Raw genomic sequence first — 13,240 nt, 5'->3', positions numbered from 1 at the left:
GGAACACTCAAGTGTTTTGGTTATTTGGTTAGTTCCTGTCCTGTTGACAAGGTTTCATCCTCTGTGTTAAATTGTTGACATTAGAGAACACCAGAGTCATTTTCACCAGTTTCCCAGGATGGGCCCAACCACCATCATTTATTTGCAACAACCCCAAGTTGGAACTTAAGGTTTTTCCACTTTCTGACAGTAGCTGTGTTCCAATTCCTTACTACTAATATATCACTGATGCCAAACATACTCTTTGTGCAGTTAATAATCTAATGTGTAACTAAATACACTTGTATTATCCCTTCACATTGACAAGAAATGAGATAAACATGGAAGCCACTTAACTTAAAGCAGCATTAAATGATTCCTTTGTCATTTTATCATCTTACTAAGTTGCAATGACAAACATGCAAACAGGTGTGTATTTACATGTTCAGCAGACACAGAACAGCATTAGTGTTTATTTGGAGTCATATTTATATTCATTAGATGGAAGTAAATCTAATATTCACTCTCCTTCTGGCTCTGGTTTGATCTGCTCTAACTCCTGGGGAAAATATCTGTTTAGCAGTTCAACACTTCACTACTCAACATTCAAATAAGATGAAAGCAGCGAGATTAGATCAAAACTAGTCTGACTCTCCAGACGTAGACTGCAGGTATAATCCTGCCATCTTCCATCATCCCTATGGTTGCGTTTCAATATCCATATTTCCATACTATATAGTACACCGGAAAAAGACTTAGTATGTCCCAATGCATAGTTTGTCATATGCAGTATTCCAGAACTTCCCAGATGTCGAACTGCATCCGGTCAGATTTTGCAATATGCAAGCCAGTGTGCTTTTCTGGCCATTCTGACCCACAATCCTCTTCGATACGTAAAGAAAAAAGAAGCCGTGTAAAGTCAAAACTCTTAAATTAATCTGGCATTAAATTTTTGATTCTTACTTTGAAACTTAATGACAAAGACAGAGTTTAAAAACTGAGTAGGAGTCATCTCAGAATTGTTGCTTGTATGTAATTATATTACTGTTTGTTAACGTGCCAGTAAAGTCCTAAAACTTTTAATATTCAGCACAACAGACCATGATTTGTCCCTCCTGCAGTCTCTGACTTTTCTGCTCTCATGTCCTTCTGCAGGATGTTCCTTCGCTCCGGTTGGGGTTGGACATGCGTCTTCGTCGGCTCTTTCGTCTTCCTCCTGTCCTTCTCCATCCGTCGTTCCCTCTCCCTCTCCCTGCGTCACCTCTCCAGACTCGGGGTGGCGGGAGGCCTGTGGCTTGGTTTCTGCAAACTCCTGGACCTGCTGGAGAACGCTACAGGAAGCTGCTATGAATCTTTACACGCAGGCCCAGATGTGGCCAACGGACAGCCTCTGCTGGTGCTGCGAGAGGACGAGAGCAAGTCTGAGTGCCTCAAAGCTGGGATGCTGTGGAGGGGCTATGAAGTTTCAGAGGACGTCTTCCTCTTGTGTCTTTGCTGCCTGCTGCTGGCAGAAGAAACAGCTGTGTTTGGCCCTTATCTGAATCTGGGGGGGATGTCAGACGCTCCTCTGAGGATCCTCTTCCTGTTCTGCGTTCTCCTGCTCGCGCTCTGGATCTTTCTACTGCTTTGTCTCTTAGCTTACTTCCCTCAGTTCCCCACTCAGCTGCTAGGGGGCGCTCTGGGCTGCCTCAGCTGGAGGGGTCTGTATCAGGGCTGGTACCGCATGGGGCCCAGCTGGTACTGCCCCGGGAGGCCTGGTCTGGGGCTGCTTAACACCAAGACCAGCAGTACTGAAGCAGAAGAGGCCCAACCCAACCATGACCGCTGCAATTAACTTTCAACATTCAAACATCTAAGAGCTGAAATGAGTAAAATCCTGAACAAAAAGATGGGCAACAGGACTTTTGAAAGTGTCAGTCAGGGTCTTTTAATGTATTTCAGCGTAGCATCTCTACGTTTGTCATTAAAGGGTGTCTCTTCTTTAATGTGTTAATTTGGAGTCACAGAAGACAACAGCTGAGTCTCCTCAAGACTACAGAGTGAATATAAAAGGTGGACGCAGCCTCCTGGTCTGAAAGAAGCTCCTTAAAACTCAGTTCTAACAGCCAGTAGGGGGCGACTCCTCTGGGTGCAAAAAAAAGTCAGATTGTCTGAGAAAATGACCGGACTTCTTCCTTGATCTGTCAGCTCAGGAAACATTTCCCTGTTGAGTCCCATTTAGAGTAAATTAGATGGTGAAGTAGGATATGTTTTAGGGCTACCTTGTGATTAAAATGTCCTCGTGTTTTCTGTCAGATCCACCCCAGGGTCAAAAGATGGGGAGTTGTGGACGAATAAAATAACAAAATTGTCATCTGTCTTTTTCCGAATGCTTCTCCGTGACCTTTGTGGAAAACATCGTGACATCGAGGAAAGATGTAAAAAAAGGACAAACGTGATACTGAAAGAATCCGACTACACTTACACCAGGCTAAGTACTGATTAAAGGGTTGATGGTTGACATGGGTCTGTTGTGGGTGGTGCATCGATTTAAATGCCGCAATGAATTGTCAGACAGCATTACTTTTGTAAAGGATTATTTTCAAAAGTTCCTGTTTTATCTCCCACAGGATAGTTTGTCCTGTAGGAGATAAGACAGGAAGCACTTAGTATTTACAGAACTGAACCAGCTCTTATCACAACTGCTACTTACATACTTCTGTCAATTCTGCTTAGTTAATATACTCAATGAATAAAAACAAAAATTTGACTCCAACCCAGGCTTCACAACAATCGTCCACAAAAACCATCTTTTATCTATGCTTCGATCAAGAGACAGCAGTTGCTCTTTAGATGCAGATTTGTGTTACAACCAAATAAATCCAACACAAAACATAGAGAACTCCATTTCTCTCTGATAGATTTTCAGTCCGGTTTTTCTCTGTAAGTGCAGTGATTCAGTCTGATAGGTAATCCTGCTACTATTCACAGCGCTACCTTAACTTTTCATGCCCCGAATAATCCTCTTAAAATTATTAAATGCACTGCCGTTCAAAAGTTTGGGGTCACCCAGACAATTTCATGTTTTCCATGAAAACTCCCTCTTTTATTCATGTGCTAACATAACTGCACAAAGGTTTCATAATCATCAATTAGCCTTTCAACACCATTAGCTAACACAATGTAGCATTAGAACACAGGAGTGATGGCTGCTGGAAATGTTCCTCTGTACCTCTATGGAGATATTCCATTAAAAATCAGCTGTTTCCAGCTACAATAGTCATTTACCACATTAACAATGTCTAGACTGGCCCTGGAGCAAAACAAGTTGGGTAACTCTGCTTTACAGCCACACTAGCTGCTCTGTGAGGCTGTATTTAGTCACAACAGTGCTTTGAGTTAAATGTCAGAAGGCCAACATGCTGCTGTTGAACAGGTGTGTGTATATTATAGCTCATCAACTGGCCAACAAGTCCACAGTTCATAAGCATGTCAATAATTTTGCTATGAACCAAAGTATTGGATTTAGTCCGAACAACGTCTTTGAGATACTAGACCAAAAAAAAATAATGTAAAAAAAGGATAAACAAGGCTAACATCAACTCCATAGGGGCACTAAAGGAGAAGTCAGTGGATCAGAAAAGTGATCCTGCAGGAAAATAGAACAAAATTGATGGTATTCCATCTTGGGCTGCAACAAATGTTTTTTCAGCATCAAAACTACCAGTGAGCTTACAGAAATTGGTGGCATCTTGGTGCTTTGATATTCACTTTGCGTGATAAAAATCCAAATCCTCATATATGAGAAGTTAGACGAAGAAAATGTTATTTTTGCATTTAAGAAATTGTTTTCATCAAAACATTGTGTTAGAAGAAAATTGAGTGTTCACATGATCATATATCTCTGTGCTAAGTTTCAGTAGTTTTCTACTTGCCTGTACACTCGCAAGAATGTATGTTGTAACCACATTGCCACACATGCAGCTTACAGTCACAACACACATACACCTCACCTGCTAAACATTCTCATTCTCACGAGAAAATTCTTCTTCTCACACCACACATATGTTTTGTCTCAGAGCGTGGGACCGCCCCACTCTCTGCTGTTCTGTAACCTATGCTTTATTATAAATAAAGGGATAAGGAACTGCTCGGCGCGTCTCTGCCTCAGAACGTGAGCTGAGCAGGGTGCCCTTGTACAAGAAATCTCTTTGTCTGTGTTTGATCTGTTTTCTCTCCTCTCAGTTCTGTGATCCAGGTTGGAGTCAGCCCGCTGGAGGCGGTAATCCTCTGACATAATTCTTGGTCCTTCGAGCCGGATGGGAAGCCTGAGATCCCGCTGAGTGGTTAACCTGAAGTCTGTCGACAGCCAGTCACCCAGGGTGTCTGAAAAGACCCAGGACGTGAATTCGGACCTGGGCCAGGGTTAGAACCAACCCTCACGGTGATTCTCTGGTTTTCCATCCGAACAACGGATCACTAGAACGAGAGTGAGTATCCACACGCAAAGAGAGTGAATGGGTTTCGAGCTTTAACCGTAGCTAAAGTTCTGGGTTTATGAATTTTAACCGTAGCTAAAATTCTGGGTTTCGAGCTTTAACCGTAGCTAAAGTTCTGGGTTTATGAATTTTAACCGTAGCTAAAATTCTGGGTTTCGAGCTTTAACCGTAGCTAAAGTTCTGGGTTTATGAATTTTAACCGTAGCTAAAATTCTGGGTTTCGAGCTTTAACCGTAGCTAAAGTTCTGGGTTTATGAATTTTAACCGTAGCTAAAATTCTGGGTTTCGAGCTTTAACCGTAGCTAAAGTTCTGGGTTTATGAATTTTAACCGTAGCTAAAATTCTGGGTTTCGAGCTTTAACCGTAGCTAAAGTTCTGGGTTTATGAATTTTAACCGTAGCTAAAATTCTGGGTTTTGAGCTTTAACCGTAGCTAAAGCTCTGGGTTTATGAATTTTAACCGTAGCTAAAATTCCGTGCACAAGAGGGATTTCGAAAGGATCCCTGGAAAAGTCAGTAAGTTACTTTTCCTGTGAAGTAGGATTACTTCACGTAGGTACCTACACCGAGGTAAACCCACTGGAGGTGGTAAATCCTCGTTAAGGGAGAGAAAGAAAGTGGTATTAGGTGTGAATGTGAATTTCTGTGTTTGAGATACGCTAGTTAAAAAACTCTAGAGAGTTTGCGATCTCAATTTTTTGTTTTATCCAATTAGGATTACGTACAAACGGTGTTTTGAGTAAGCTCTACCCGCAGTAAATTAGTTACTGTAGAAGCTTGGTGGAGGAACTTCACTCAATTTCACCTCATGTTTGTGACATCCTAAAAGGAACCATCATAGTGGAAAATCAATGAGCTTAGTCATTGTACATTTTGTATCAGATCACGAAAAAACTGATTATTTTTGGACTCCCCCGTTCTAGTCTGAAACATTACTATTGCAAATAGGAATTATCTATTCGACCGGGCGAATATTTGTAGACAGAAATAGACAGAGACAGAGCGGAAGAAATAATGTTTAAATTACAGTGCACTAAAAAACAGGAGCCAATATGGGCAATAAATCATCCAGGAGCAGGGCAGATAAGCATAAGATGGATGACAAAACATAACTTTACAGGTAAACTAGACACGAAAGAAGTTCTAGGTCTCCAAGTCAATTAAAAAAAAAAAAAAAAGAAAAATGAAATTTCTCAAACAGAAGGCAAAAGAGAAGGCCAGAAGAGAAAGAGAATATGAAGCAAGTGACAAATGGTTAGAAGAATGTCTGCGAAGGGGTAAACAGAGACAGGAAAAGAAAACAAGGAAAAGGCAATAAAAATCGCAGCAGCTCTAGTGAAAACAGATGAAGAAACAGCCGTGAATAGGCAGAGAGCACAAACCAGAGTAGAAGAAAATGAAGCTGCAGATAAACAGGAGCCAAGGTCAAGTCCAAGCAGAGGAGTAAAACAAGACAAGACAGAGAAAAAACAGAGGGAGCTGACGGAGCGAGCTAGAACTCGTGCACAGGAGCGAGAGAGAAAAGGAAAAAGAAAAATAAAGAAACTCAAAGAACCTAACCTATATCCACACAATGACTTAGAACAAACGGTACGCCGTTTCAGACCAGGACATGACATTGACAAGGATATAGAGGACTGTGACGACTGCGGACCGACTTCCACTAAATCGACACTATGTCCACTCATAGAAGTTGCAAACCCGAGGTTTGGCCAACCTACGGGCGAGCAAGACGACCGTGGTGGACCCATTGTAGACGTAGAACCAACAATGCTGGTTTACAGACCTTGGAGTAATCATGACAGATGCATTTCTTAAAGGAATTACTCCCACCATTAAGACACCATGTGGAAAAACACTGGGTAGACCAAAACACAGGCTCAGTAACACAGGCTGTTAACCAAGCTACTCATGCTGAAGGGGTACAAAAAGAAAACAAACCCAAAGCTCAGTTTATGTAACTGAAAACCTTGAAGCCTACAGCCACAGACAGAACTATCTGAGAGGTAGAGGCCGTGGTAAAGGCCATTTGCGTGGACATTATCAGACACGCACAGAAGACTCAGATCAACAACAGAAAGATCGTGAGCAAAAAATTGTGCTATATCTGTCACAAGCCAGGACACATCGCGAGAGAGTGCAGACACAAACCCACACAAGTATGACTAGTGGCTGATGATGACAGAAAACAGGTAGTAACACCTGTTTCAGATAGGGAACAAGAAGTGCAGCTTGTGCAAAATGCAGCTACAATTGAAAATAAGGAAACACAGCCCAGCTCAGCTGCACAAACAAGCTCACACACACAAGGTCACATACAGAAAGAGCGAGAACAGAGTGATACTGACACCCAGCTTGATATTTTCAGTATGGTTAAAGCAGCGCATGATAAGGACTCACCCACTAAACCAATTTTGATAAATGGCAAAGTTTTTAACTGCTTATGTGACACAGGAGCATGTACTACAGTTCTTAGAGAGACTTTTCCTGGGATGAGACTCTCCAACAATGTAGTTTGAGTAAAATCTGCATCAGGACATGTGACTCCTCTTAGAACCACACATCCTGCCACCATTCTAGATCCAGACTCCAATAACAGCGCCAAAATATCAATACTAGTGGATTCATCTTGTCCAGTAAATTACGATATAAAAAGGATCCTGGACCAGATGAACAATATGATAAGAGAGTGCATGCAGTAAAATGCCGCACTATCTGTCTCCAACCTATGTATGTTCTGCCATCAGGCGATTCCTGTTGCTCAGTAATAATGGGACAGGAACTAAAATCAATAAGCAAAATCACACCTGCACATGTCTCGTTGACAAAAGCTAAGAGTCACCAGTGGTGAAACATGCCTTTTATGTTGGAGAAAGCTAAAAGAGATGACTATTCAAAACCTGATGATGATGGTTGGAGTACAGGCAAAAACACACAGATTAGGAAAAAGGTTTTGGGGCTGTATGTAGGAGTCACGCCACAGACACACCTAGATGAAAGGAACTGACCATTAGAAAAACCACAGTTTGCACTGTCATTAGAGCATATGCAATTATTAGGTACGTTACCATCTGCATTATGGTCTACAAGCCCGACAGATATTGGATTAATAAAAGATCAGGACCCTATAAAAGTGAAATTAGTCAAATCAGACAGACCAAAATTAAAACAATATCCACTGACTCAGGAAACACAGGAGGGCATAGGACCAGTCATAAAGGACATGTTGGAGGCAGGAATACTACGAAAAACTGACACACCTATTTGCAAAACTCCTATTTTTCCTGTAAAAAAGGCAAATGGAAAATGGAGAATGGTTCAAGATCTACGAGCAGTAAATGCTATAGTAGAACCCGAACCTGTGGAAGTAGCCAATCCACATACTCTTTTGAGCAGTATAGGCTCTCTAGACAAATGGTTTAGTGTTGTAGTTTTATCCAATGCATTATTCTCTGTTCCATTGGACAGAGAATCCCAAGATTTATTCGCATTCCAATATAATGGTCAAATGTATACCTATACCAGACTTCCACAAGGTTTCACAAATAGCCCAACTTTGTATTCCCAAGCTCTGCGTGCCTCTATGACTAGGTGTTCCCCCCTGATAAACGGTCAGTACTTATTATATGTCGATGACATATTAATAACTGGACATACTAAGCATTACGGTGAAAGAAACACGTTGACAGTGTTACGACACCTGTATGCTGAAGGTCATAAGGTCTTTAAAACGAGAATTCAACTCTGCCAACCTGAGGTTGTATATCTAGGTCATATTCTCTCACAGAATGGCCATTTTGAATACTCCTCAACCTGAAACCAAACAACCTTTTGGTGTAAAACACCGACCTTTAGCATTCTATTCTAAAAAGTTGGATGCAGTGGCTTCTGGTGTGCCTGCCTGCGTGCAAGCATGCACAGCTATAGCTGAAGCTATAGAAGCTAGTTCTGATATTGTTTTGACACATTAGACATCAAAGTTGAACACAATGTTCCTTTAGTCTTATTACAGACACCATTACCATTTATTACAAACACAAGACTGCTAAGCCTCATTTCCATTCTGTTATCTAATCCTCAAATCTCCTACACTCAATGCAAAAAGGTTAATGTTGCGAGCATGCTTGCTACTCCATTAGATGGGACACATCATTGTTGTAAAACTGAGGTGGAGCATGAAACTGCGCCCTGAGATGACATTTTTAAGATACCACAGCCTTACCAACAACACCTGTTTGTTGACGGCTCTGCACAAAAAGATGAAAAAGGAAGGAACCGTGTGGGCTACGCAGTAACTACAGAAACCACACTTATTGAGTCTGGTTCACTTCCTCCTTCTTTCTCAGCTCAAACAGCTGAATTACATGCTGTCACTCGAGCGTGTCAACTCTCCGAAGGGAAAGACATCTGCATATGGACTGATAGCCAATATGTTTTTGATTCAGTGCACCATTTTTCACGTGTTTGGGCACATCGTGGCTTAACCACAGCAACTGGGAAGCCACTCACTCACAGTAGAATGATGTTAACACTCTTAGAGACAGTTTCACTACCCACCTCACTTTCTTTGTGTAAATATGCTGCTCATCAAAATGATGATTCCTCCATTACTAGAGGAAATAACAAAGCTGATCTAGCTGCAAAAGCTGCCGCTTTTATGACATAGCTCTTTTCCCATCTCTGAATTGTGAACTGTTGAAAGATGCTCAACTATCTGCTCCCATTTCTGAACAAAAAACCTGGCACAAAAGAGGGGAGACCACAAAAAATGACATTTTGCATATTGACAGTAAACCTATCCTTCCTAAATCATTGCATGCCACAGCAGCTTTGGTGAGCCATGGTGTTACCATGTCTCAACAGGAGGGATGGTAACAAAAAATTTTAAAATTTTGAAATTTCAGCTAAACAGCACATCGCAAAGTGTATGATTTCACACCATACATATGGATTTTATAGAATTAAGCGACTCCAGACATGGAAAATACGCATTAGTCATTGTATGTGCTTTGTACAAATGGGTTGAAATTTACCCATTAAAGAAAAATGATGCTCTAAGCATGGCTAAATGTCTAGCAGGACATTACATTCCAACATACTGCATACCACGAGTAATTAGATCAGATAATGGCACACACTTTGTGAATGAAACAGTGCAGCACCTAGCAGAAGCATTAGGAATGTCTCTAAAAAACCACTGTGCATATCACCCACAAAGTGCAGGACTGGTGGAAAGAACAAATGGCACCATAAAACAAAGGCTAAGAAAAGCAGTAGAAGAAACAAAGAGACCATGGACAGATTGTTTATCCTTAGTAAAAATGTGGATGAGAATAACTAAAACAGAAAAAGGTTTAACCCCTTTTGAAATAGTGTATGGACGACCTTTTCCCATGCCAGTTTTTAACTCTGATTTAGTGAAATCAGAAAGAGAAAATAATCTAGCAGACTGGATGAGAGACTTGTTGAACACACCCAGGTGGGAGGGACCCTACCAAGTACTATTAACAACACCAACCGCAATCAAAATAGCAGAGAGACCATCCTGGATACATCTATCACATTGTAAACTAATAACAGAGGCAGTCAAAGAGATACATAGTGACCAAGACTAGAGTTTCCTATAGGGCAGTCTACTGGACAGTATGCAGGACTAGCCTGATGCGTCTGGGGACACAGACTGACAAGTCTGGCACTATAGGCTAGTGAAGAAACCAACGCGGATGCCTCCTCAGGCCAAAACCGCCCTATGTATTCTCTGCAGGTGACTGACCCATTAACTCTGAATGGTACCCAAGTGTACGGTCCATCTGATGATGGAGGCCTATGGCAGGCCTTGCCACCACACTGGAGTGGAATCTGCACTCTTGTGTATCTCACACCTACAATTCAGGTATATAATGAATTAAAGTATAGCACTCATCACTATCCTCATTATAGACCAAAGCGTGATGTTGGTTTAACCTCAGAAGGAACTAAATTCTTAGGAGGATCGTTGCCATGGTGGGGAACCATTAATAATGCTTATAACATTGACAAATTACATGTACAATTGGAAAATCTAACTTCTGTTGTGTCAGACGGTTTTGCTGCACTCACTCCATGGGTTGCAGCTGTACGTGCCACTCTAATACAACACCGCATGGCACTGGACATCCTCTTAGCCTCACAGGGAGGCCTCTGCCACGTTATAGGTGATCAGTGCTGCACATACATACCTGACATTGCTGGTAACATTTCCAACACAGTAAATCATCTTAATGACCTATTGGCAGAAATGAAAAAGGATGACGTTGACCTCGCAGGAGGATGGAGTTTTTGGGATTGGTTATCATGGGGAGACTGGAGAGGGAAAATTCTTTCTTTAGCAATGCCTTCAATTGTAATTCTAGTTTTACTCTGCATTTTTACTACTTGTGTAATCCCATGCATCAAATCTTGTATTACTCGCCTTGTTGCTGTACAAATGCATATTCTGTTTTCCCAATATCAACATCTGCCTCAGGATGACACCAATAACGCACCTGGAGGTGCAGACTCGTCAACGGATTCTGGTTCCGAGGCAGAAGATTCTGTGTAAATACTCTAGTGACTAGGCCAATGAACTTCCTATGTCATTACTTCTCTCTGTCTCTTATCCTATTTTATCTTGTTTACCTTATCATGTTATTTTGTGTTCTTTAATATTGAATTAATGCATATAATCATGATGACCAACAGGAGGGAATGTTAGAAGAAAATTGAGTGTTCACATGATCATATATCTCTGTGCTAAGTTTCAGTAGTTTTCTACTTGCCTGTACACTCGCAAGAATGTATGTTGTAACCACATTGCCACACATGCAGCTTACAGTCACAACACACATACACCTCACCTGCTAAACATTCTCATTCTCACGAGAAAATTCTTCTTCTCACACCACACATATGTTTTGTCTCAGAGCGTGGGACCGCCCCACTCTCTGCTGTTCTGTAACCTATGCTTTATTATAAATAAAGGGATAAGGAACTGCTCGGCGCGTCTCTGCCTCAGAACGTGAGCTGAGCAGGGTGCCCTTGTACAAGAAATCTCTTTGTCTGTGTTTGATCTGTTTTCTCTCCTCTCAGTTCTGTGATCCAGGTTGGAGTCAGCCCGCTGGAGGCGGTAATCCTCTGACATAATTCTTGGTCCTTCGAGCCGGATGGGAAGCCTGAGATCCCGCTGAGTGGTTAACCTGAAGTCTGTCGACAGCCAGTCACCCAGGGTGTCTGAAAAGACCCAGGACGTGAATTCGGACCTGGGCCAGGGTTAGAACCAACCCTCACGGTGATTCTCTGGTTTTCCATCCGAACAACGGATCACTAGAACGAGAGTGAGTATCCACACGCAAAGAGAGTGAATGGGTTTCGAGCTTTAACCGTAGCTAAAGTTCTGGGTTTATGAATTTTAACCGTAGCTAAAATTCTGGGTTTCGAGCTTTAACCGTAGCTAAAGTTCTGGGTTTATGAATTTTAACCGTAGCTAAAATTCTGGGTTTCGAGCTTTAACCGTAGCTAAAGTTCTGGGTTTATGAATTTTAACCGTAGCTAAAATTCTGGGTTTCGAGCTTTAACCGTAGCTAAAGTTCTGGGTTTATGAATTTTAACCGTAGCTAAAATTCTGGGTTTCGAGCTTTAACCGTAGCTAAAGTTCTGGGTTTATGAATTTTAACCGTAGCTAAAATTCTGGGTTTCGAGCTTTAACCGTAGCTAAAGTTCTGGGTTTATGAATTTTAACCGTAGCTAAAATTCTGGGTTTTGAGCTTTAACCGTAGCTAAAGCTCTGGGTTTATGAATTTTAACCGTAGCTAAAATTCCGTGCACAAGAGGGATTTCGAAAGGATCCCTGGAAAAGTCAGTAAGTTACTTTTCCTGTGAAGTAGGATTACTTCACGTAGGTACCTACACCGAGGTAAACCCACTGGAGGTGGTAAATCCTCGTTAAGGGAGAGAAAGAAAGTGGTATTAGGTGTGAATGTGAATTTCTGTGTTTGAGATACGCTAGTTAAAAAACTCTAGAGAGTTTGCGATCTCAATTTTTTGTTTTATCCAATTAGGATTACGTACAAACGGTGTTTTGAGTAAGCTCTACCCGCAGTAAATTAGTTACTGTAGAAGCTTGGTGGAGGAACTTCACTCAATTTCACCTCATGTTTGTGACATCCTAAAAGGAACCATCATAGTGGAAAATCAATGAGCTTAGTCATTGTACATTTTGTATCAGATCACGAAAAAACTGATTATTTTTGGACTCCCCCGTTCTAGTCTGAAACATTACTATTGCAAATAGGAATTATCTATTCGACCGGGCGAATATTTGTAGACAGAAATAGACAGAGACAGAGCGGAAGAAATAATGTTTAAATTACAGTGCACTAAAAAACAGGAGCCAATATGGGCAATAAATCATCCAGGAGCAGGGCAGATAAGCATAAGATGGATGACAAAACATAACTTTACAGGTAAACTAGACACGAAAGAAGTTCTAGGTCTCCAAGTCAATTAAAAAAAAAAAAAAAAGAAAAATGAAATTTCTCAAACAGAAGGCAAAAGAGAAGGCCAGAAGAGAAAGAGAATATGAAGCAAGTGACAAATGGTTAGAAGAATGTCTGCGAAGGGGTAAACAGAGACAGGAAAAGAAAACAAGGAAAAGGCAATAAAAATCGCAGCAGCTCTAGTGAAAACAGATGAAGAAACAGCCGTGAATAGGCAGAGAGCACAAACCAGAGTAGAAGAAAATGAAGCTGCAGATAAACAGGAGCCAAG

General features: G+C 41.3%; 1 protein-coding gene across 1 annotated transcript in view; it reads left to right on the top strand.

Moving 5' to 3' along the window:
• The window catches only part of fitm1l (fat storage inducing transmembrane protein 1, like), a 28,477-nt gene extending 26,145 nt beyond the window's left edge, over positions 1 to 2,332 (top strand). The window contains exon 4 of the mRNA XM_023292343.3: positions 1,135 to 2,332. Coding sequence (XP_023148111.1) covers positions 1,135 to 1,813 — 679 coding nt within the window. The 3' untranslated portion in view covers positions 1,814 to 2,332. The remainder of the gene's footprint in view (positions 1 to 1,134) is intronic.
• Positions 2,333 to 13,240: the final 10,908 nt, after the last annotated feature.

This window comes from Amphiprion ocellaris, chromosome 10, assembly GCF_022539595.1.
Source record: "Amphiprion ocellaris isolate individual 3 ecotype Okinawa chromosome 10, ASM2253959v1, whole genome shotgun sequence".
NCBI classification, from domain to species: Eukaryota; Metazoa; Chordata; class Actinopteri; family Pomacentridae; genus Amphiprion; species Amphiprion ocellaris.
This window is presented reverse-complemented; position numbering and strand designations above follow the sequence as displayed.